This window comes from Fukomys damarensis, unplaced genomic scaffold (assembly GCF_012274545.1).
Source record: "Fukomys damarensis isolate Sample0158 unplaced genomic scaffold, DMR_v1.0_HiC HiC_scaffold_33, whole genome shotgun sequence".
Classification (NCBI taxonomy): Eukaryota; Metazoa; Chordata; class Mammalia; order Rodentia; family Bathyergidae; genus Fukomys; species Fukomys damarensis.
This window is the reverse complement of record NW_022900945.1, coordinates 43,580,556-43,603,867: the sequence shown is the minus strand read 5'-3', so window position 1 is coordinate 43,603,867 and position 23,312 is coordinate 43,580,556. Positions and strand designations below refer to the sequence as shown.

At 38.4% G+C, this 23,312-nt stretch overlaps 2 protein-coding genes across 8 annotated transcripts in view; one reads left to right on the top strand and one right to left on the bottom strand.

The window, feature by feature from the left end:
* Capza1 (capping actin protein of muscle Z-line subunit alpha 1) overlaps positions 1 to 20,727 on the bottom strand; it is a 43,228-nt gene extending 22,501 nt beyond the window's left edge. For both annotated transcript variants that reach the window (XM_033758291.1, XM_033758292.1), the window contains exons 1-2: positions 20,558 to 20,727; positions 2,618 to 2,681 (exon numbers count right to left, since the gene is read on the bottom strand). In XM_033758291.1, the coding sequence (XP_033614182.1) occupies positions 2,618 to 2,681; positions 20,558 to 20,596 (103 nt within the window). In that variant the 5' untranslated portion in view covers positions 20,597 to 20,727. The remainder of the gene's footprint in view (positions 1 to 2,617; positions 2,682 to 20,557) is intronic.
* A 121-nt stretch (positions 20,728 to 20,848) lies between these two features.
* Positions 20,849 to 23,312, top strand: part of St7l (suppression of tumorigenicity 7 like) — a 91,984-nt gene continuing 89,520 nt past the window's right edge. For all 6 annotated transcript variants that reach the window (XM_010631292.3, XM_010631291.3, XM_010631293.3 and 3 more), the window contains exon 1: positions 20,849 to 21,497. In XM_010631292.3, the coding sequence (XP_010629594.1) occupies positions 21,290 to 21,497 (208 nt within the window). In that variant the 5' untranslated portion in view covers positions 20,849 to 21,289. The remainder of the gene's footprint in view (positions 21,498 to 23,312) is intronic.

The window sequence follows — 23,312 nt, the reverse complement described above, 5'->3', positions numbered from 1 at the left end:
TTTTTTTCTGTTACTAAGGAAACATCAATCCCAGCCCATTGTTTCTGGTTTTTGTTCTTGTTTCTTCCTTCTTTCCTACCTTCTTCACCAGTTTCCCCCAAAGTTTGCATAATCTTCCTCTGTCCTTTAGCTTTGGTTCTTTCTAATCTCTTTTATTTCTGTTTTTTTCCCCCTAACCCCTTTTAAAGGGGTAAAGTCACCGGACTGGGGGGATATTCATTGTATCCAATTTTCTGGTTGGTATTAGATTTTATTATATAACCACAAATATAGTCCATAAATTGAAAAGTGGCCAAAAAACCAAAAACAAAACAAAAACAAAAATACAAGCATTTATTCCAAGAGGGAACGCTGACTCTAGGCCAAAGGGTACTGATTCTGACAACTTCTGAGAGAAGAGTCTGATGGTGGCAGTGGGTGCCAATATAAAACGCAGACCTCATTCCTAATCTTATGCTTTGATTACAATAATTCTCATGGTACTCTTATAAAGTACATTCAGTTGTCAAAAGTAAAACAAAGGATTTTTAACTATAAGACATTAATTTTGCAAAGTCATGAATTATATGAGCTACATGTCAAGTTTAAAGAGAATTTTATAAAAGTTCAATTGTTCAAAGTTTACATTTAAGGGAGAAAGACCAGGGAGAAAATGGCTAACATTGTCTCCCTTACTGTCAGGGTTCAAAATCGAGATAATCTTTATAAAGATATACTTCTATTATATTCTGTATTTCTTGTGATAAATGTTTGTGTTTCCCCTAGTTTTTTTCTGTACCACTGATTTTACCAATGGAAATTACTGAATATGATACCATGTTTGGGGCTTTGGGCCAGTTACAGATAAATATCATATAGCTCCTTCCTCTCAAGTAACTAACCTTCCAATATAAAACTAGAACCTCAAAATAAATGTTTGCTAAAGGGAACCAGGAGGTACAAAAATGACTTGACTTACAGAGAACTTAAAAAAAAATCTTGTAAACTGTGTTAAGACAGTGGACAGTATGTTTTCATTTCTGCAGTACTGGGGATTGAAGCCAGGGGCCCTCTACCACTGAGCTACAACCCAGACCTTCTGAGACAAGATCTTGCTAAGTTGCCAAGGCTGCCCTCAAACTTTTGATCCTCTTGCCTTAGCCTCCTGAGCAGCTGTGATTACAGGTGTATGCCACCATGCTCAGCTGTGTATAGTGTGGAAGACTGTGATGTACTAGACAGTGGTTTGAAAACTGGCTCATTCAGAACTACCTTATAAAGAATTTCATAAGAAAAAGATTATCCAATTATGTTTCACATCAAGCTGTGTGTTTTGGCATATGCCCATAATCCTAGCACTCTGGCATCTTTTGCAGGAATACTGCAAGTTCAAGACTAGCCTGGGAAAATTAATTAGCAAGACCCTGTCACAAAAAAAAATTGGGAAAGAGCAAATAAATATATGAATGTTCAACATCACTGTTGAATATCGAGAGATGCAAATTAAATTAGTGTCTCATCTGTAAAATTGGAAAAATCACACTGGCATTATTTGCCTTAAAATGATGATAAAAAAGTGAATCACCAGATTAAAATATTTATAACTGGGTGGGGGATTTAGCTCAGTGGTTCCACCACCTGTCTTGCAAATTCAAGGTCCCAAGGAGTTCAATCCCTGGTACCAAAAAACAACAGCAACAAAACCAAGATATTTATAATTAAAATGTTATGACCTTTAAAAAAATATTTTGGGGATATAGGTTGTTTTGAAGGCTCTGGATTCCATCTATAGTGTAGGGTGGGGCTCAGACCTATACACACACACAAACAAACACAAAAATCCTACCACAGATCTAATGAATATAAGCCTCCCAAAAGCAGTTAGTTCAGCCCCATTAGCCCCAACTTGTCATATATTATGGGACTTTTTGAGTGAAAGCACTGAGGAAAGTTTGTTTTGTTTTTGTACAGTATTGGGGATTGAACCCAGGGCCTTCACAGTATGTCCTTATATTTATTTATTTATTTTTTTTTTTGAGACACGTTCTTGAAAAGTCACTAAATTGCCCAGGCAGGGCTTAAACTTACGATCTTCCTGCCTCAGCCTCCTAGAGTGTTGGGATTATATGTATGCACGGCCATGCCTGGTTTAAACTGTTACTTACAATGATAAACTAAAACTGTCAATCAAGTACAGTGGTACACATCTATAATCCTGGCTACTTGGGAGGCTGATGTCAGAGGATCACTTGAGCCCAGGAATTAAGAGACCAGATTGGGTAATGTGAGATTCCATCTCAAAAAAGAAGAAGAAAAAAAAAAAAAAGTCTCCCCAAATAATACTATAAATGCACTTTAATGTTACTTCTACAGTTTTAGTATTAAACTATCTTTTATTACCTAACATAGGAATCCTAGTTTATGGGGAAAGAGCTTGCTTTTGACTCAAACGTGGAACTGAATCTTAACTTTGATGCTTAGTTGCTGGGTAACCCTGGACAAATTCTTTTCAATCTCTTCAATGTCAATTTCCTTAGCTATAGCTATAACATGTCACAGGGATTAAGATGTAGCAAGCACTCAATAATGACAATAATTAACTAGGATTTAAAATAACTGAATTGTAATCTTTACTCACCATTGAATACTTCGTTAAACTCCCCTGGGGGTGCATGAGTGATGAATTTAGCAGCAATGCGTACCTAAAGAGAAATAAAAATATCAGTAAATGTACTGTGAAGAGTAACATATAAAAGAAGGAATGAACAGAGACAAGGATTTAGCTCAGTGGCACTGTGCCTGCCTTGCAAGCACAAGGTCCTGAGTTCAATCCCTGGCCCCCCCCAGAAAAAGAAGAACAGATTTTAAAATTTTATATCTTAAACATACTCCAAACCATCCAATCAATGTAAGTATATTCTGATTTTAGAGTACAGTCCATGGGCTGGGCATGGTAGCTAACGCCTGTAATCCCAGCACTCGGGAGGCTGAGGCAGGAGGATCGCTGTGAGTTCGAGACCAGCCTGGGCTACATAGTGAGTTCCAGGTCAGTCTCAACTACATAGTGAGACACTGTCTCAAAAAAACAAAACAACAACAGCAGCAAAAAACCAAACAACAACAAAAAGAATATACTGTATGTGCTATTTGGTCTTTTTACATTTTTTAAAAAAGCTAAATAATTAGTTTTTGGTAAAAATATATTCACAAAAAACAAGCTATGATCCTGTTTAAATTATAAACATTTAAGCAATTAAAATATCAGCAAAGGAAATTACAAACCAAATAGTGTTTATCACAGTGCAAGGAGTTTTTTGTTTGTGAGTTCTTTTGGTACTGGGGATTGAACTCAGGACCTTGAGCTAGCAAGGCAGGCATGGCACCACTGAGCTAAAACCCCGGGTCCAATGCAAGGATGGTTTAATACTAAGAAAGTAATGTTATTTACCAATCAAAGGAACAAAATCATGTGATTACCCCAACTCATGCTGGAAAAAAATGATAAAATTCAACACTCATCCCAACATCATAAAACAACAAAACTACCAGTTTTTAGTAGGAGTAGAATAAACTTCTTTGACTTGATAAGTGGTCAAAATTCTATGACAACTCTCATAATGAGAAAACATAAGCACTGTCACTAATTTTGGCAGATATGTACTATCTATTATTCAACACTGCACTAAATGTCCTAAAAAGGCTATGAAAAATTATTTTTTGTGTTATTTACCCTGTCCTCCCTCTTTTGCTCCCTCACAAGCATTCTTTTCTAAATCACCTATTATAAATGGATAATTAAAGTCAGGATCTAACCTGCATATCTCATTTTTTCTCCTACAACTTTTTTTGTTACATTATGTTTTGGGAGAATTCCTTAGCTCCATTTTCTAGTTTACTAATACACTCTTCAAGAGTTGTGTTCGTTTTACTGTCAATTATTGACTTTTCTAATTTTTTTTTTTTTTTTTTTTTTGAGACAGGGTCTCACTATGTAGTTGAGACTGACCTGGAACTCACTATGTAGTCCAGGCTGGTCTTGAACTCATAGCGATCTTCCTGCCTCAGCCCCCCAAGTGCTGGGATTACAGGCATGAGCCACCACGCCCAGCTTTCTAATTTTAATTTTCAAAATTTTTGGTAATTTCCTTTTACGTGCCCACTATCCTTGATGAAGACATTAACACACTTTTGGTGCTCCTCTCAGCTTGCCTGTTCAGTCTATTTATGGCTTGTCTCTAGTCACTGGATGGAACACAAGGAGTAGACTTGCTGCTGATCAGGGTGTGTTAGCCTAAGTGCCACAGGCTATTTGGCTTTTTTTTTTGGTACTGGGGATTGAACTCAGGACCTTGCGCTTGCGAGGCAGGCGGTGGCACCACTGAGCTAAATCCCCGGCCCTGTCACAGGCTATTTGGGACATTGCCCGGCTTCTCTGGTCCAGTGGCCACTATGGATGCTATATTCTGAGAAGAAATACTGTACTGTTTCTGTATGCAAGATGGTCCAAATAGGAAAAGGGGTATAGTCAAGTGGTCCTCCTCGTAAGACAGGAATTCTCCAATTAATCTATTCCAAGATTGTTCTGAGTCCTTTCCTTTCTGCTCCTCAAACCAATGTAGTTCCTCTGAAAGAGCTATTTGTCAATATTTACATATATTTATATTTAAGATCATGTCAATAATAGTAATTAGGACAATTCAAATGGGTCTCTCAGGATACATACTATAAGAGAAATGATACTGAAAATTCTCTAATGTTTAATAGTAAGTATAAAGATGATTCAACTCACTAATGTGAAGCTAAGAGGAACATGGTACATCTAACAAGTAAGGTAAGCCCTACTTCCAAAAAGGTACCTTCTATTAGCATCTTTACTTCTTTTTTAAGACTTTAAGTGCTTTCTATTTCCTCTTTGCCACATTGGAGTTTGAACCCAGGGCTTAGAACAGGCTAGCAAGTACTTTATCACCGTGTTACACTCCAGTCCTCTTTGAATTTTATTCTGAGACAAGATCTGATCAATTTGCCCAGGTTAGCCTTAAATTTACAATCCTACTGCCTTAGCCTCCTCAGTACCTGAATATCTGGGGCTGAACAGACCTCCAATTGCCTGGGCAAGGGTACAATGAAGGATAAGAGACAGAAACAGTAATTTAGAATGCAAGGGGGAGGGAGATATGCCTCTAGTGGACACTCTCAATAATCTCACAGTGGGTCCACTTTTATTAGCCAACAAGAAGCACAGGGGGAAGGAGTTGTGTATCATTAGTGGAACAGTGACACCCAGGAGATGTCAGTAAATGTGTAACCAATGAGTAATGGGGAAGTGATCTTTCCCTCTACTCAGATGCCTACATTCTATGTATTGTCCTCAGAAGTTCTTTTGCCCTAGTAGTGTTGTGCTTATGAGTTTTCCTACACATAGCCAGAAAGCCTGTGGTTTTTAAAATTAACTTTACTGTTCCTGAAGCAAATTATATAATCCTTGGACTCTATGGGACCCAAATCATGTAGCCTGATCCCCAACACCTGCGATTACAGTCACCAAACTGAAGGGAGGTGTGGTGGTAGTGCAGGTCTCTAACCCCAGCACTCTGGGAGGGTGAGTAGGAGAATAGAAAGCTGGAGCCCAATCCTACACAATTTAACAAGACTGTCTCAAAATAAAACAAAAAGGGTTAGGGGATGCATCTGAGTACAAAAGGCCTGTGTCCAATCCCCAGTACCACAGGACCACACACACACACACACACACACACAAAGACACTATTACTGCTATTATTTCTGGAATGCCCTAAACTGTTCAAAAGTTACAAATCTAATGGAATTGATACAACTGAAATAATAGCAGTTTGTATAATGAATGAACTGATACCGCATATAAAGAAGAGTTTACCCATTCAAAAAACTAAGAAGAAAAGTACCAGTAAGTAAAAATTGAAGACTAAGACACTGTCAATGCCCTCAAGGATCTGACAGCTAGACAGTAATAGAACAAGCAGGTATTAAATGCAGAGCTGTTCATAGGTGCAATCAGCTCTCTCTAGCATAAAGGGAAGCAATGATGTTTGAGCTGGGTTGGAGACAGAGTAGATAGAATAGGGAGGGCAATCTAGGCAGAGGAAAATATATACAAATTTGGACAACATATTATAACAAACACGTATGGAGATACTAAAGTATATAGATAATAAAAAGTTTCAAAAATGTAAAGCAGTGCTATTCTTCATACTAAAAAAATTTTTTTTTAAATAAAGCTCTTTGTTATAAAAATTCAATCATAAATATGAACATAATACTGGGCCATGTATTCAGCTCAGTGGTTCTGCCATCTGCCTCACAAGTGCAAGGACCCAAGTTCGATCCATGGTACCACAAAAAAGAAAAAAAAGTGAACATAATAGATGAGCTCAGCACCATGATAGAAGCCATGAAGGCCCAGCATAAGAAAGAAATGGAAACAATAAATGCCCAACATAGGAAAGAAATGGAATCCATAAAACAAATTCAAACAGATATCCAGGAGATTAAACATTCCAATGAAAGTGTACACAACAGAATAAAAGAATGTGAAGATAGAATATCAGATATAGAAGACAAGATGGCAGTCACCATGAAAACAGAGGCCTCTTAAAAACAGTAGGGGATCATGAGAAATTGATCCAGCAACTCCTAGATGATGCAAAGAAGAATAACATAAGACTGATAGGAATCCATGAAGTAGCAGGAGAAAATACAAATGACTTAAAAAAGCTGTTCACAGAATTAATGACAGAAAACTTCCCAAACAGAGGGGAAGAATTTGACATTCAGGTAAGTGAGGCATATAGAACTCCAACTAGCCATGATAAAAAAAAAATCTACACCTAAATATATAATAATCAAGATCCCAGAAATCCAACGGAAGAACAAAATACTACAAGCAATAAGAGAAGAGAAACAAATCACATGGAAAAGAAAGCCCATCAGAATCACAGCAGATTTTTCAACATAAACCCTTAGGTCAAGGAGAGCCTGGAAGTGAGGTATTTCAAGTCCTAAAAGAAAACAACCTGCAACTTAGACCGATGTATCCTGCAAAACTCTCTTTCAAAATGGATGGGGAAATAAGATACTTCCAAGACAAACAACACCTGAGAAACTACACAAATACCAAACCAGCACTATAAACAATTCTAAACAATATCCTAGAAAAAGACAATGAAGGTTACAACACCAAAAGGCCCAACAGAGCAAATCAAATAGGCACGGCAAGGCAAGAAACTAAAAGGAGAAGGTGAAAAAGTAAAGAGTCAACAAAAGGCCTTAACAGGACAATAATAAGTCAGCACATATCAGTTATAACCATCAATTTCAATGGCCTCAACTCACCAATCAAGAGAAATAAACTGGCAGAATGGAAGAAGCAAAATCCAACAATATGTTGTATACAAGAAACACACCTACTGCAAAAAGAAGCCCATAGACTGAAAGTGAAAGGATGGAAAACAATTCTCCATGTGACAGGAGCCCAGAAAAAAGGCAGGGGTAGCACTCTTATTTGCAGACAAAGTAAATTTCAAACCAAAACTGATTCTAGTAATACAGATGTAGGACAGTACTGTATCATACCTGTGTAAATGTAAAATATCTTGTACCTGCTTTATGATATGTAGTAGTGACCGTGCTTTATCAGAGCTATTTTTAATGATGTTACTCTAGAATGTTCTCTCTTCAGATGATGACTAAGATTCTAATAAAAAAAAAAAATGGTGCCAGGTACCACAACAGCAACAGAACTTTGCTGTTTTCTGGGTATTATTCTCCTCTTTGTTTTTTTGTTTTTGTTTTTTTAATGGAGTGTGCTGAATGTCTATAATTTTGAAACTTTAACTGTGGTGTCGACTTTGGAAAAAAGTTATCCCAATTTACTATGTTGAGTTGGCATTGTACAGGAATTAACAGCCATATTGGTCTAGAAAGTTATTATTTTTTTTTCCATTTCTACGGGGGTAATGCACTGTATTAAATATGTAAGGTCATATCTACATGGGTTTGATTATAGAAACTAATATTCTCTAAAAAATGAAAAAAAGAGTAAGACTACAAGAGCAAGAAGCAACTTAAATATGTTCAAGGACCATTTTCATCTTCAGAATTAAGGATTATTTTAATTTTACATCATTGCCTTTTCTCTTTTACTTTTATTTTAGGATTCAAGACCTATCATGTAAAGGTACAGGATCCCAATAATGAATGTAATTGTACTGTATACCTAGATTGTACCAATAAACAATAAAAATTTAACAAAAAAATTTATTAATGTTTTTAAATGTCTTGGTTTTAATACCTAATCAAATAGATAAAATCCACATAAACAACAACTCAATTTTTAAGGGTCCCTAAAACAGAAAATTTTGCCATATTCTGCTGATATGGTAAATGTTAAATAAAAAGGGTTTACAAAATGACACACTGCTGGGTTCATTAAAATTATATATATATTTACACATATGTATAGCTACTAAATATTAACTAGGACTACCTCTTGTGGTGGTATACAAAAGACTTTTTAAGAAAAATACTATCTCTGTTCAAGAGAAATATAAATTACTTGTATAAGCGGAATTAAGTTTTTTAAAAAACAAAAAAAAGGACTATACCAAGATCCTTCATCCTTTATTTTTTAAAAGATGAAAATGGACATAAACAAAGATAAAGGCTAGAGAATTACACTGAAATTAAAAGAATCAGGTCAAGAAAGTTTAAAGAGCTGAATGAGGTGAGGTTGTTAAAATGCTAAAAAGGCAACAAAGGAGTTTTTAAAAAACTTATAGCTGGCTTCTATGCCCACCTGGGGACTAAACCTAAAGATGCTGTAGCCCTGGCCTATATACCCAGCCCTTTTTATGCTCCCTCACCCACCCGTACTGGGATTGAACTCAGGACCTTGTGCTTATGAGGCAGGTGTGGTGCCACTGAGCTAAATCCCTGGCCTGTTTTTACGCTTTTAAAAGTTATACCCAAACCAGGAGCTTTGCCTTATTTCATTGAGATCTGCATACATATTGCCATATGATTGAAAATATTGGTTAATCTGAGTTTAGTACTCCAGGAAGCTGAGGCAGGAGGATCACAAATTTAAACCTATCCTGGGCAACTTAGTGAGATCCTGTCTCAAAAAAAAGGAAGGTGATATAGCCCAGTGTCTTTTGTAATACTACCATTAAAGGTAGTCTTAGTTAACATTTACTAGCTATAGATATATGGGTTGACAAATTGGTTAAATAGGGATTATATTGAAAGAGAAAAGTAAACTACAAGCTCACTTTTCTTTTCTTTTCTTTTTTTGGTACCAGGGATTGAATTCAGGTCCTTGCGCTTACAAGGCAGGACACCGAACCGCTGAGCTAAATCCCTGGCCCTCACTTTTATTTTCTAAAGAAAAAAACAAAACTAAACGTAAAAGTCAGAGGGGGGAACATTAAGTAGTGGCATTTGAATTCAGGTTCAAGTATTGGAAAAACTTATCAAGTAATCCCAGTGCTTCTGAAAACATCCAGAACAGATGAAATGTCCAATTACAGAAACCAAGACATCTCTCAGTCTCTGAAGCGGGGCGATTTGAAGATACATGCAATGGTCAAGATGTAATAACAGATCGTTGGTTTAAAAGAATGTAATCATCATTAGATGGCAACAGGGAGTCCTAAACATATTGTAAATTCAAGGAATTCCATGCCATCTCCTGAGACAGCTACTAAAATGGTGGATTACTGAATATTAAACACTGGACAATTTTGAAGTATTATACTGATATATCACTGTTTGAAACCAAATTTAAAATATCATCAAAATATCTTAAAATAGTAGTAGACATGATGACACATTCATATAATTACTATAAAATCTAAAGTATGCGCTAAGGTTTTCTGAACTTTCTGTTCTTTTTTGCTAGAAATGCCCTTCCATCAAATGGTTCAGTCCCATAATCATTTTCTTCCCCTTCAGTACTGGGATCAAACTCAGGACCTTGCGCTTGCAAAGCAGGCACGGCACCACCGAGCTAAATTCCCAGCCCTAAGGTATCTGTTTTAGGGTCATCTACTACATATAGTGCCTCTCCCTGACTTTCATACATGTTAGGTGTTACATCTTCCTTATCCTTCATAATTCTATCCCTTTCACCTGCTTTTTTTCTTCAAGGAATTTGCCACTGTTAAACATGTAAGTACCTACTTATAGTCCATCATTTACAAATGAATTTCAAGAGCAGAGCAGGTATCAGCAAACTGCTAAGGTACAGGGCAGAGAGTAAATGCAACACATCTTGTGGATCACATGGTTTCTATCCCAACTACAAATACCTGAGCACAACTGTGTTCCAAAACTATTTTGGATAATAAAATTCGTACTTCATGTAATTTTCACATCACCAAAGACTATTCTTTGACTTTTTCTTCTATCATAGTTCTTTTGGGGAGGAGGTACACTACTGGGGTTTGAAAGCAGGGCCTTTGCACTGAGTTCTACATTCCCGTCATTTTAAAACTTTGAGATAAGATCTCACTAAGTAGAAAAGTAGCCCGGGCTGGGCTTGAACTTGCAATCTGCTTGCCCTAGTCTCCCAGAGTGCTGGGGTTATAGGCATTTGCTACACCAGATTTGACACTGTTTTCAACCATCCAAAAAACATTGGCTTACAGGTTCTATGAAAGAAGGTAGACTGAATTTGGCCCATGGGTCATAGTTTTCCAACCCTTGGCACAAAACAGAACTTGTTACTCTTATTCACTACTGTATATCCAAGGCAAAGACTTGACACATGTCTTATTGGAATGTAAATGAATACTATTTGATTATTTGCAAAACTCTTGCATAACCTGTTTCTCTTTTGATCGTTAAATAGCTTATTAAGATTAAGTGGGGAAGAGGCCATTATCCCCATTTATAATTGAAGAAATAGGTTCAAAGATTATGCTTTGTCTAAATTTGCATGCTTACAAAGTGGAGCTGGGATCAAAATTTATACACCCAACTATACTATGTGTTAACAGAAAGTAAAATTCCAGAGGATTATTTGTACTGTGTCACATGGATTGGCTCTGTTTAGATTTTCCTTTTTTATTTTACTTTATTTTTTTGAGATAGGGTATCACTATGTAGTTCAGGGTGGCCTTGAACTCACTAGCCCTGGCTGGCCTTGAATTCACAGTGATCCTCCAGCCTCAAGCCACCATGCCAGGTTGGAAATTCTTTCACTAGATAATATTCATATTGCTCTTACTACTAAGACCCAGGTCAGTCTATATAGCCCAACATTTTTATGCTTCAGGAGCCAAATACTTGCTAGACAAACCTCCCTGGTATCTACCAAAACCTTTACCACTCTCAGGTTATTAAATACACAAAAATTTACTTCTTGGGCTTGACTTACTGTCCTTGAAAGCTATGTTTCTCTCTTTATCTTTTCTAAATCTTTCCCATCTTTAAAGGTCAGATGATGGTTGTTACTTTGCAAGAAGTACTCCCCAGTAGTTCTTGAAATGGAAAGGAACAAAGGACAAAGCAGAGACTAAAAGCTGGACAGTCTTAAAAGAGTCTGAAAGCTGGACAGAGACTGATAGTCTCAAGGCTGATGGGTCTCAAGGCCTGCCTCTCCCACTAAACCCATGAAGGTCACTGTGCCCGAAAGATGAACTGCTAAAACAACACCTGCCTGTACCTCCATATCTCCCTATGTCTTAAAGATAAACTGCAAGAGAAGTTGAAAAAAAAATTATTTCCACCTCCCTATCCTTTGCTAAGTTCTGCCTCTGTGAAACTCTGCTTGCTTCCCTGCCCTGGCTAAAGAACAGATAAATATGAGAACAAACACCCTGTGTCTCAAAAATAAGAGAGAAGAGAGCTAGAAAGAAGCTCGGTAGAGTGCCTGCCTAGCCTGGTAGCATGCGTGAAGCCCTGGTTTTGATCCCCAGGCTCCCTCACCTGCCAAAAAAGGATAACCATTGCTTTAAATTATTAAACTGAGCAAACTTTAAATTACTGATAAACTAGTTCTAAATTTTCTTCAGAAATTCTTTGTGTCACAGTCACCTCATATTATCATTACCATCATCAGTTATCACTATTTCTTTTTCTCCTAGTACTGGGGATCAAACTCAGGACCTTGTGCTTTTGAGGAAGGCACGGTGCCACTGAGCTAAATCGCCAGCCCTCAGCAATCACTATTAACATTATGAACTTTCTATTGACCAAAAAATGTTTCTAAAATGTCTTTGCTCTGATTTCCCTTTCAAAGTTTTCTTACACTTTTAAAAAGAGGCTATAGACTATATACTTCAGGAAAGGATAATAACAGTAAGTTGTGCATCCATATTTTACTTTTTATCCTATCTCATTCCAGAAATGTTAAGAACAGTTGCATCTCTTTTCCTGAAAGGAATATATTTTATTCTTATCCTGGTAAAAAAAAGTCCTCTTTGCATAGAATTCAATACTCTTTTCTAAAGGAGTTTTCCCATTTGAAGACATGTAGGACATTATTTTTAGCAAGAGCAAAAAAAAAAGTTTGGCTAGGGATGTAGCTCGGTGGTAGAGTTCTTGTCTAGCATAGGTAGATCCTGGATTCAAACCTCAGCACTGAAAAGAAAAGAAGGTAGGAAAGAAGGAAGGCAGGCTTGCTGGCTTTTGCTCTCCTGGCATGTCTTAAACATTGAAGATTTGTTAAATTAATTACATACCTCAAAGGGGACAAAGACCATTTCTTTACCAAATTTTAGATGGGTTTCTCTGAGCCATTTTCTTGACTAAGCCTTTCCCTTCCCCCACTAATGCCCATCTTTGACCTGCCCAGCCTAGCTTTAATAAGAATTTGCTCACTTTTGTTATCTGATCAAATTCTTCAACATGTCTTTGCCCTGTCTTCAGCAAGAATCCCCCTATATTTGATGTTTCTTAATTATTTTTCATCTCTTGACACCCACCCTCTCTCTGCTCATTGGCTATAAATCCTTGGCTGTCATTACTCTATCAGCAGGTGAGCCTAATCTCTCCTCTGTGGTAAACAGATAAATAATCTTCCTTACTAATATGTGTCAAAATAAATCTTTGTTTAACAGGCATAACCATTATATTTTAATCATTTATTATAAATTGTGTAATAATGACAAATTGAAGCATAAAATTTGTAACATCCTAGAAAAAACTAAGTAACAGCTCCCATATATTTCCTAGTTACCTCTCTCAACCATTTAATTACCAGCATGGGGTAAGGGGTCAGGGGGCAGGAATCAAGCAGCACAAAAGGTCCCAAGCTGGGTATGTAGCTCAGCAGTGCTTTGCCTGCCAGGCAAGTGTAAGGTGCTGAGTTTGATCTCCAGCAAGGGATGGGAGGGGCACAGAAAAGGTCTCAAATAACGACAATGGTAGAATTCCACGGTAGTCCAGGATAACCTCGAACTTCAGATCCTCCTGCCTAAACCTCCTCCTAAACCTCCATGCCTGGCTTAGTGTGTTTTTCTGAACTTTCTAAAGGAGAAGACTTAAGCAGAAGGAAATACTTTTATTAGGGACTTTGCAAGTCTCCTTGCAAGTACCAATAATCACCTGGTAATCCACAAGGCTTTGTAGCTTTATGGGATCTACTGGGACAACATTTAGGAGATAGGACCTGAATGCTGGCAGCACCGGCATGGCAGAGCATCAGCAATGGCAGCAGGTCCTCAGACACAATGATGTACAAAAGGCACCCTAAGTATAAACACACTTCTGAATACCCAGAGATCACCAGAAATAATCAGAGGAGCCATTTTATAGACTATAAAGGATGTGCACTGGAGAATTAATGACACTTTTATTCCATGTGGTACTGTGCTATGCACTAGATAAGACATGGTTCCCAATAAAGTGAAAATGGCCAATCACAATTTCAAAATTGTGACAGATTCAATGCAATTCCAATCAAAATCCCAACAGAATATCTCACAGAATTAGAAAAAACAATCCTAAAATTCATTTGGATCCAGAAGAGACCCAGAATAGCAAAGGCAATTCTGGCAACAAAGGCAAAGCAGAGGGTATCACAATCCCTGACTTATATACTCAACCACCTTATTTTCAACAAAGAAGCCAAACACCTTCACCAGAAGAAAGACACCCTCTTTAATAAAGAGTGCTGGAAAAACTGACTTTGCATATGCCAAAGATTGAAACTAGATCCATATCTTTCACCATGCACTAACCTAAAATCAAAATGGATCAAAGATCTAAATATTAAAATAGAAACACTAAATTTGCTGGAAGAGAAAATAGGCAGAATGCTTGAGGACACAGGAGTAGGTAAAGACTTCATGAACAAAACCCAGACCGCACAGGAAGTACTACGAAGAATCAATAACTGGAATCTCTTTTTATTAACAAGTTTTTGCACAGCAAGAGAAACCACCAACAGAATGACAAGACACAGAATGGGAAGATATTTACCAGTTATTCAGATAAAGGACTATTATCTACAATATATAAAGAACTAAAAAAACCCAAAAACAAATCACACCCCTCAAATTTAAAGACCCAATGCAAAAAAGGGTATCTGAAATAAAGTCACTTCTCAGATGAGAATTAGAAATGGCAAATAAATAGATGAAAAAAATGTTCAACATCACCAGTCATTTGTGAAATGTGAATTTAAGCAACGCTGAGATTCCATCTCACTCCAGAAAGAATGGCTACTATTAAGAAATCAATCAATAATAAACACTGGAGGAGCTGTGGGGAAAAAGGAATCCTTCTCCATTGTTGGTGGGAGTACAGACTGGTGCAACCACTGTAGATATCAGTGTGGAGATTTCTCAAAAAATTACAACTAGAGGGCCGGGGATTTAGCTCAGTGGTTCTGGTGCCTGCCTTGCATGCGCAAGGGACCAAGTTTGATCCCCGGTACCAAAAGAAAGTAATAGGAAAAAGAAATTATAACTAGAGGTTCCATTTGACCCAGCTATACCTCTTCTTGGTATCTTTCTTAAAGAACAAAAAGCATCATACCACAGTGATATATGCACACCCATGTTTATAGCTGCACAGTTTGTAATAGCTAAATCTTGGTAACAGCCTAAATGCCCATCAACTGATGAGTAGATAAAGATGTTTTAAAAAATACAATGGAGTACTACTCTGTCATAAAGAAGGATGAGCTTCAGACATTATAGCTAAAATGGATGGACCTTGAGATCATAACTTTCTTTTTTTGGTACCGGGGATGGAACTTGGGTCCTTGTGCTTGCGAGGCAGGTTGTGGAACCACTGAGTTAAATCTCTGGTCTGGGATCATAACTCTTAAGTGAAATAAATTGGATGCACATGTTTAAATGCCACATGGTTTCTCTGCTGTGAGAAACCAAAAGTGGAAATAAGGAGTAAAATGTATAATGGGATGGTGGGAAATGGGAAGAAAATGTTCAAATGGGAAAGGGAACAATAGAGGAGAGAGGGAGAAGGGAACAAGTTAAAAAGTGAAAATAGGAAAAGAAATGGAAACAAACCTTTTGCACATAGGGAGGGGAGGGGGCTTGAGGAAATGAACAGGATAAATAAAATTAAATTTATTAAAAAAAAAAAACCAAAACAAAACAAAAACTTGGACAGAGAGAGAGAGAGAGAGAGAGAGAGAGAGAGAGGGAAAAGACATGGTTCCAAGACAAGAAACTCAGTCTTGTTATCAGGGCAAATACAAGAAAGCAGACAATGTAAGCACTTCCTGAAATATATTTATGTTTCAATTTTAAAAATAGAGATTTCTTTATTAGAGTTTGAAAAAGTGCATTAAACCGTTGGGGCAGTTCCATCCAATTCCGCCTGCCTCCTATTTGAGAAGAAAACTGAGGCTCATTTAAGTGTTTTTTCCAAAATCACTCAAATGGCTAAATGCACAACAGGGAGAGGCTAAATCTCCTAACAATCTAAATCATCCTATTCCATTATATCACAACACCTCATTTATAATTTCTTAAAGGATGGCTCTATTCCATGGAAAAGTTGGTATAGTTAAAAAAAAAAAAAAAAAAAAAGCAGAGGTCAGAATCAGACAAAGTTGGGACTTGAATTTTCTGACTAATTATACTACTTTATTTAGCATGAAGGCCTTTTTTTCCTCTTGAAGACACAGAGGATTGAACCCAGGGTCTTCACACTGAATTACATCCCAGCCCTCAAAAAAAAAAAAAAATTTTTTTTGATAGGAACTTGCTAAATTGCCTGGGCTGTGCTCAAATATGCAGTCTTCCTATCTTAGGCTCCCACTGTTGGTATTACACATGTGCTCCAGCTGAAGGCTGGTTTTAATAAAACAGTTTAATACTCTGGAAGAAATAATGATAAACCTGCACTCTTAAAACAGACTAGGCACCTGCATTTGCACCGAGGGTCTGTGTTTCTGATTTAGGATTTTGCAACAGATTATATGATGACTACTTAGCAAAACTAAAAGGAAGTGAAGAATATTAATGCTAGTTGATGATTTGTTAGAAATCTGTCATGGCAAATAAACTTTAGGCTTAGTTTATTCCAGAACAGTTGTAACTTATTTAGTTAACTAAGGAAGTAATACATATTCAAAGAAATCCATTCTAAAAGTATATTTTCATGAGGTCTACCAGGACCCTCAAATTCATTCATCCATTTACAACATTTGCTACATCTGTACCAAATAAATTTTTTTTTTTGGTACTGGGGATCGAACTCAGAACCTTTCACTTGCAAGGCAGGCGGTGGAATCACTGAACTAAATCCCTAGCCCTCTACCAAATTATTTTGCTAAATCTGTTTCTCAGAACAATGCTTTACAATTGATACCATTATCTAACTAAAAGCATAAAGCTCCAATTCTCAGTTATGGTTTTTTTTTTTTGGTACCGGGGATCGAACTCAGGTCCTTGCACTTGCAAGGCAGGTGTCAGCACCACTGAGCTAAATTCGTGGCCCTCAGTTAGGGTATTTTTGAAGTTGTACAAAAATAAAGTATTCTACTAGCTAGGTTCAAGAGAATAAAGCACACTAAACATTTTTCTTCAGCCCTAAAATTCTCTTTGCATGTTTTAAAAATGCTGAATCATGAAGTAAAGGAAACACAAAGAATGGAACCCAAATAAGTAGTTCATCTTATAGTTCAAGTTTCCTAATTAGGATACATTGGTCTTGCTAAGCATCTAGAACCAAATACAAGACTACAAGAATGGAGCTCATTCTAAAACTGAACTCCAGGATAAAACTAAAAGCATTCATATCTATTATCACACTTTTCACTTCCTGCTTTATTTAGACAGCTCATCATGACCATTTCAGAAAACAAGGCAGAAGTAAAAAAAACAAAACAAAACAAAACACTTTCTCTTTATAAAGATATAAAAACTTTTGTAGTTAGTTATGAGAATGGATTTTACTAGCTTTTATAGAAATGCCTTCAAGGTTCAGAGACCACTATCATCAAATTTACCACAGCTTTGTCTTCTGAGAATTTATCAAAGTTGAAAAGTAAAATTAAAATATATTCGGTATCATGGCATATATGCCTTAAAAAAGCACAAATCAGCAGGCATGGTGGGGCATTCCTATAAACCTAACACTCCAAGAGGAGTGCTGAGGCAGGAGGATCTTGAGTTGGGAGGCCAGGCTGGGCAACATAATGAGACTCTCAAAAAACTAGACCCACCCAAAACAAATGAAGTTGAAACAAAGACAAAAAAGAAAAATTTACTCCAGATTTCCTTCAAGAACTTGAAATACAAACTGAGACTCAAAATATTTTGATTTTTAAAGTTAGTTTTATTATGAACATCTTAAAGAACAAAGGTCTCATTTAAGGGCTACTACCACTTATGACTACTAAGATATATTAATTAGTCCTGTTGGAAAAGTACTTTCTCAATCCTTAAATTAAGTTAAAAGGAATCTAAAGGCTAGAAGACTGGGGCAGGTAGGTATGAAGCTGAAGGAAAACTCAAATACTGTACCTTATAAGTCAAAGCCCTTTCTTTTTACTTAATAGATTCATAGAGAGACACAAATAGGTTTCATCTTGGAATAGGAACCTAACATTTCAGTAATCCCAAAATCGTATGGAATTCTATCATACCAACTATACTTAATTATCTACATTAATGAAGACAACATAAGACAATCTAAAAACTCTTTACTAAGTATGAATAAAATTCATTAATACTTTTCAGCAGATTTACCTTACTAATTATGATTTACTTATTACAGCATTGAAATTAAGCAACAAAAGAAATGTGTTAGAAGAGGAAACATCAGGGGTTGGGGATTTAGCTCAGTGGTTCTGCCACAGGTACTGAGTTCGATCCCAGTGCAAAAACAAAAACAAAAAAGAGGAAACATTACACATCTGTTGTAAAATCAAGGTATTAACCAGCATTATTCAAACACTGTCAGTAGCCAGGCATCTTAACCTGCATTTTGAAATACATATATATTTTCCCAATTTACTTAAAAAGGCATTCTAACCCTGTGTCAAAGACAAAAACCCAACAACACTGGTAAATTGGTAAATGTGTATCATGTGGACACAATAAACTTAAAAGCTTATTTTTACCTAATTTTTTTTCTTTTATGGTACTGGATATTGAACACAGGGGAGCTCAACCACTGACCTATGTCTCAATTTTTAAAATTTTGAGACAGAGTCATGTTAAAATTGCTCACACTGTCCTTGAATTTGATATTGCCTCAGCCTCTGGACTAGCAGGATTTTACATATGGACCATCACACCCAGTTTTACCTAATTTCTTTGTGAAATCTAACAATATTTTGGTTTCAAATAACTGGACTACAGGTTACATTAATAAGTATTTTATCTCAGGATTTTCACTGTTAATATATCTGAATCATAACTATTTACCTTACAACAGACATTTTTTATAGTTTTCTTTCCAGTATCAGTTCATACATACCTTTTCCCTCCTAAACTTTCAACATTTATGAGAATGAACTTCCAAATAAGAGAAAACCTAATGCTAATTGTTTTTATTTTTATTTTTTTGAGACAGGGTTTCACTATGTAGTTGAGACTGACTTCAAACTTACTATGTAGTCTAGGCTGGTCTCAAACTCACAGTGATCCTCCTGCCTCAGCCTTCCAAGTGCTGGGATTACAGGCATGCGCCACCATGCCTTGGCCCTAATACTAATTGTTGTTCAGTGGTTTTTAAGGGCAAAGAGCATCTGCCTCAGTATTTCAAAATGGCATGCCACACGTAGGTATGTCAGGTCAAATTATTCTGCAAAATGTGTTCCTGGCTTAACAGTGCCTTCTTCTACCCCCAATTTTTTTTTTAGATAGGGTCTTGCACTGTAATTCAGGCTGGTCTCAAACTCCAGCAATTCTCCTGCCTCAGTCTCTCAAGTGCTGCAATTACAGGAGTGCGCCACCACGTCTGGCTCCCAATCTATTCTTATTATAATAAAAAGAACTCAGATTTGCAGAACAATCAAGGATGCACACTTTGTAACAGCCACCGTAGGTGACAAGGAATTATCTGGTGAAAGTAATTTCTACAGGCCCTAAAATGCTGTATTTACTGAAAAGCTTGATAAGCTCGACAAACTGTTTTTAAAAGGTATGTAGTTGTCAGGAAAATAGTTATTCCGTCTAACTACAACATGCTCTTGTATTTAAGTCATTTTTAAAGAGATAAGTACAGAAATTCCACGGTGAAAGATCCAACTCCGTAGGGCACCAAAGAAAGCAAGCAGCTTTTTTTTTTTGGTCCAGACTTGAATGTGTTAATATGGTAATTATGTGCTATATAAAACCTGGAGATTTAAAAAAAAAATCCACTGGCTATTCCGAATTTCTTAACAAGAAGACGAAAAGTGTTTTTAAAAATATCATTAAGACAAGACGCGAGGGACGGAGTCACCCGGAGGTCCATGTACCTACAATCAAAGAAGCACCTGCAGAAGAGTGGTGTTCAAATTCTGAAGTGAATGCTCTGAGCCTTTATTAAAGCCAACTAGTTTAACCGATAGAACGTGAGAAAAGTGGATGTGCAGTAAGATGAACATGTGGGGACCTCTCCCAGTCGAACAGTCGTGACAGAAAGATCACTTCCTGAGGAAGGAGGAGCAAAAGGGAAGTTTAGAGGCCACCCAGACCAGGAAGTGACTCGCCCTAAACTGGCTCCAAACACACCTAAAAATGGGTGGGGGGAGGGCGAGAGACCCAACAGCCTAAAGGCGGTAAAATAACCGCTGCTTAATAAGTAGCGACATCACCATTGCCCCATCTTAAAATTACAGAAGAGTCTACAGTCAAGATTCAATAAGGGAAAAGCCTCTTCTCTGCAAGAAGGCTGTGCCTCAGATCCAGAAGGAAAGGAACCGACTTGAAGAATGGAGAACTGGGGCCACCGTGAGGCAGAGGAAAACCCCTTAAAAGGGAAGTGTCCCGACTGCAGAGAACGTATGCCGTCTCGAGCAAGAACCTCTTTTTTTCCTGAAGACACGGCCAGGCTTCCCGCCGCAGCTGGGTCACACCCTTATACCCTGTTGCGGGAGGAGGTGAGAGAGGCAGGCGGACCCCCTTACCTTCTCCTCATCGGACACCCGATCCTCGAAGTCCGCCATCTTGGGCAGCTCTGGCCCAGCCCGGCTGCGGGCGCGAGGCAGGCCGGGAAGGAAGGGAGTGATGGAATCAGCGTCGGAAGGACCCGCCCGGAAACGGCGACCGCGAGGGCGCCATGTCAGTAGAGCGCGCCGGGCCGACGGTTTCGAGGTCCCGCGCCCCAGGAAGTCGGCTTTCCCCTCAGATAATTATTTCCCTGAGTTACAGTCATTTACCATTTCATCTGTTGGATGTTTGCAGCGTGTTTGGACTGGTCGTGATGTGGGTTCCATCCAGTCGAAAAGCTATTGTTACTCCTCTAAAATTTCCTGGTACCATTAATCTTCGTGGCAGCCGAGTCCAAAGTGCTAAAAGCTGCTCAGCCCCTGGAACGACCGATAGCTTTTCAAACTTTGGGAATAGGGTGAAAGGTGACCTCAACTTGTACAGAAGCAAAACCACTTCCCTTCAGCGTCACATCTTACTCCAAACCCTCCGGGACAGGTGCCGCTATCAACCCCCACCTCCGCCCGGGAGGAGTAGTTTTGTCAAAGGCTTGGGACTTGCTCCACCAATTTCTAGGTCTTGGCGGTGGGGATCCCCAGGATTCAGTCTCTACGGAGCCAACTTCAGGCCCGTCGCTATCCCAGGATTCCCGACTCCGGGTTTCCTGCCGCTCTCCCCTCCCAGCTGCCGGCGCCCGCGGGAGTGGCAAGATGGCGGACAGGAACTACTTGGGCGAAGCTGCGGCCGCCGCTGCATTTTCTTCTGCACCTGCTCGCGGCCTAAGCCCGCCGCTGGGCTGGAAGGAGCGTCTGCGAGCCGGGCTGGCAGGGGCTGGGGCCTCCCTGTGGTTCGTGGCGGGGCTGGGGCTGCTTTACGCTCTGAGGGTCCCGCTGAGGCTGTGTGAGCACTTGGCAGCGGGTGAGAAGCCCAGACTTCCCGGGGACGGGCGGGGGGCCCTGGGAGAGGTGCCGGGGGGCGAGCGCCAGAGGACAGAGAGTCTCGGGAACCCTGGAGGGTTTGGAGGAGTCGGTGTTGCGCGAATCCGTGTGTTCTTTTTTTCTTAGGCCACAACCGCGCAGCTGATTGTCAAACCCGAAATGCCGCTAACGGCTCCTCCCTAGACCTCCTAAGATCCGCCCTCTCTGAGCTGTCCCGGTTTACCCCCAGGAAATGCCACCTGATAAACTGTAGGCTTCCGGTGGTAGGACAGACAGAAAAGAGCATTCTCAGACTTGTATACAGAATCCATATGCACTTTCACCTTTTGTTGGTCCCTTGAAAATCGTTCCTGCTTAGCGAAGATAAACCTACGCCTAAGACGACAAAGACACGTTCATCTGTAATACAGTGATCTCAGAAAATGCCATGATCTTAGCGTACCATCTCTTTGTTTTAAAATAGTTCTGTTAAGAATTATGTAGTTTTGTGATATTTTTATCAGTTCTTTTAGGCTTCATCTTGAGTAATAAATTGGATCGTTGTAGGATAGTGAAGGAGAAAATACCGGTGGCTTTGCACACGTTATGTAGTCTAGGCTAAAGATACAAAGAAGTGTCGAAGTGTTGGTTTTCATGGGTTCTACAAATAACTACTGGTCTTTAGTTGTAGACAGGATGAAGTGGTTGGGGCCCATACGAGTGTTATTACATTTCTTTCACTCGTGCTGCGAGCAGCAGCCTGAGAACAAGATGGAAGTTTTTTGTGGAGTGATCACTTGAATCAGTGCAGTGGTTAATTTTTCTGTAGCCAGACGTGAAAGACTGAGATAAACTTCTGGAATATATTAAGAGTTTTTGAAGGTAGATGCAATGTAAAGTCAGATTTAACTGGCATACTAAAACAGGCTAAAGAAATAATTTTGTGTCTGTAACAGGTGAATGGCTTAATGGCAGTTTGTATGCTCAGCAAAATGTTATTGAGTTTTAAAAAAATTTTCTACGTGTTAACTAGATGCACCAGTTAGATGAGAGTAGTTGACTACTAAACATTTTCATTACTTTAAAAATCCAAAGTACTAAGACAGTTGTTTGAAGTGAAGAGTCAGATCAAGGATTTTAGTAAAACAGTTTCAGAGAGCTCGCACTTTTTTTTTTTTGGTACCGGGGATTGAACTCGGGTCCTTGCGCTTCGCAAGGCAGGCCACCGAACCACTGGGCTAAATCTCCAGCCCTCATACTGTTTTTTTTCCCATTTGAAACATTCGTTTGTATTTCATCAAAGTAATTGAGTGTTTTTAAAACTTCCTTGGTTTGATAACTTCCTAGAGTTTTGCAAAAATTCTAAATTATGACGTATAAGTGCTTTAGGTTTTATGTTCAAAGGCAAGAGAAATGATCTAAAAAAAAATTTTTTTTTTTTTTGTACCGAAGATCGAACTCAGGACCTTGCACTTGCAAAGCAGGTAGCAAAACCACTGAGCTAAATCCCCAGCCTTCAATATTCTTTTCATGGCATCTTTTTTTTTTTTTTTTACCGGGGATTGAACCCCGGTCCCTGCGCTTGTGAGGCAGGCGGCTGAAATCCCAGCCCCTCAATTTTCTTTTCTTTCTTTTTCTTTTTTTTCTTTCCTGCTTTTTTGATGCTAGGGCTGGAACCTAGGGCCTTGCACTTACTAAGCTTCATTTTGTTTTTATTTAAACATTAATTCATTTATCTTGTGTTGGGGATTGAAACGAGAACCTCATGGATGTTAGGCAAGCACTCTACCACTGAGTTACATGCCCAGCCTACCCT